The following is a 2,320-nucleotide window of genomic DNA, read 5'->3' as shown; positions in this document are numbered from 1 at the left end:
ATGTGTGTGTGTGGCAATGCCTTGATGCAGCAGCTTTTCGTAGCTTAGTTAAAGTTAGCTGGCTAATGCTGGAGGGCATTTAGCCTACTTTGAAACCTTGTGAATGAAATATGGGTAAAGAGTGCAGCCGAGTGAACTTCCCCAACGTTAGACTGTGCATTTGGAGAGCTGTAGTTGGCCAAGTCAGTTGCATTTAGTTAATGGAACATTGGGAAAATCTGACCGATTGTCTGTCTTTCCATAGATGGACATACGTTCTTTTTTTAAGAACAAAGGTGAACGCTCAACTTCAGGTGAGAGAGAAAAAGACTGAAATAGTTTTGTCAGTTTATAACAGTCAATAGAATAGTCCCTTAATGTGGCTTGCAGTAGCTATCCTCTTTCATTGAATTTGAAGATGGAATTTAATGGAGAAAAAGATGAGCAGAGAGACCTGGTAAGGAATGGTAGTGGCTTATTTGAAATAGCTGCCTTCTCCCATCAATTATAGGGTTATATAATTGTTTGTCTATTAACACAGCTACATTAAGAAATGTGTTAATATTTGAAGACTGCTAGTAGGCTTACAATAAAATGTTTTAGGAGAAAAGAAGAAGGATAGAGAAAGTGAGGACTGTGAAAGGGAGGAACATATACAAGTAGCGGGTAAGAAGAATAAAAACAGGCCACTGTTGTATATTATTTCATCCAAATACTGTTAATATTGTAAATTAATAGCTTTGTTATGTCTATATATATATATATATATATATATATAGGTCAATGAATGTACTGATAATGTGCTGATAATCAACTCGCTCATTTAATGCATACAATGGTGGTATTAGCTGTGGTTGCACCACCCTGACTGCTATTACTAAAACGTCATTGACCCATATATATATATTTTATTTTTATATATAATATATATATATATATATATATATATATATATATATATATATATATATATATATATATATATATATAATTTTATTTTTATTTATTTTTTCTGAATCATGTTGCTACAGAAACAGAGGAGGAGGAGCATATTGGTGAAGGTGACAGGGAGTTCAGTGGAGAAGCAGAACAAGAACAGGTAGCAGCATCAGCATCAGTTTCGACAGAGACAGCTTTAGATTTAGGTGACAGAAACACAGGTCCTAAACAAGTAAAGCTAGCCCAATACCGACAAAGTGTGTTTGGCACACAAAAAAGGGCCTTCCAGTTCAACTGGTTTCAAAGCTTTAATTGGCTTGAATACTCCTGTAAAAGGGATGCTGCATTCTGCTATGCATGCAGGGTGTTTGGGCGAAATTTAAAACAGGACGTATTTGTTAGTGGTGGTGTGAAAAATTGGAGGAAGGCACTCAGCTTCTACCACAAGCATGAATCCTCACAGTCCCATAAAGATAGTGTCATTCGTTGGCAGAGCTACAAATCAAGTCTTTTGAAGGGTAGTGTCGTACAACAAATTGAGAGTGCTACTTCCACTGAAGTGCAAGAGAGAAGGGAGTACTTAAAACGCATTGTAGCAGTAACCTCCCTGTTGGGGAAACAGGGAATTCCATTCAGGGGTCACGATGAGTCTTGTGAAAGCCACGATAAAGGAATGTTTGCAGAATGCTTCAAACTGGTGCAGAAATTTGACCCATTTCTCAAAAGTTACACTCTTCCACTGAACACAACATATCTTTCAAGTTGCAGTCAGAATGAAATGGTACAGTGTTGTGCAGAGGAGGTCACTGCAACTATTGTGAAGGAGATGAGGGAAGCGCAGATGTTTGCCATTATGGCTGATGAAGCCAGGGATGGAAAAAGGGAACAGCTATCACTCTGTGTGAGGTATGTCACAGGCAGAATGATTAAAGAAAGATTTCTAGCCCTAACAGAGTTGATGGGCTTTGATGCTGAGTCAATTGCCAACACCATTGAGCAATAGTTAGCTCTAAATGGCATTGGAGATCTCAAATGTGTGGCTCAAACGTACGATGGTGCAGCAGTGATGAGTGGGGCTGTGGGCGGTGTCCAGGCCCATTTCAGAAAGAAACACCCCGAAGCAGTGTATGTACATTGTTATGCCCACGAATTGAACCTTGTTTTATGTCACACATGCAGGGCAATTTCTGAGGCCAGAGAGTTTTTTGAAATATTGGAAAGTGTCTACTCATTTTTCAGTTCATCACTGGTGAACCACCACAAGTTTGTAGAGAAACAAACAAGACTAGGGTTACAGCAAACTGAACTTGTCCAGTTGTCAAGCACACGTTGGGCATGCCAACTCCGTTCAGTAAATTGTGTTCTTGACAACTTCCCTGCCATCATTGAATGCCTCCTTGGT

At 39.0% G+C, this 2,320-nt stretch overlaps 1 protein-coding gene across 1 annotated transcript; it reads left to right on the top strand.

The window, feature by feature from the left end:
- Positions 1–979: 979 nt before the first annotated feature.
- LOC111188588 (zinc finger MYM-type protein 1-like) lies at positions 980–2,024 on the top strand (the record flags this gene model as incomplete). Its single annotated transcript, XM_049472662.1, has 1 exon — positions 980–2,024. A coding segment is annotated over one exon (942 nt), but the record flags the coding sequence as incomplete, so codon positions are not given.
- Between the last annotated feature and the right edge of the window lie 296 nt (positions 2,025–2,320).

The sequence above is a fragment of the Astyanax mexicanus genome, chromosome 25 (genome assembly GCF_023375975.1).
Source record: "Astyanax mexicanus isolate ESR-SI-001 chromosome 25, AstMex3_surface, whole genome shotgun sequence".
NCBI classification, from domain to species: Eukaryota; Metazoa; Chordata; class Actinopteri; order Characiformes; family Acestrorhamphidae; genus Astyanax; species Astyanax mexicanus.
The sequence above is the reverse complement of the archived record's forward strand: the minus strand, read 5'-3'. Positions and strand labels throughout refer to the sequence as shown.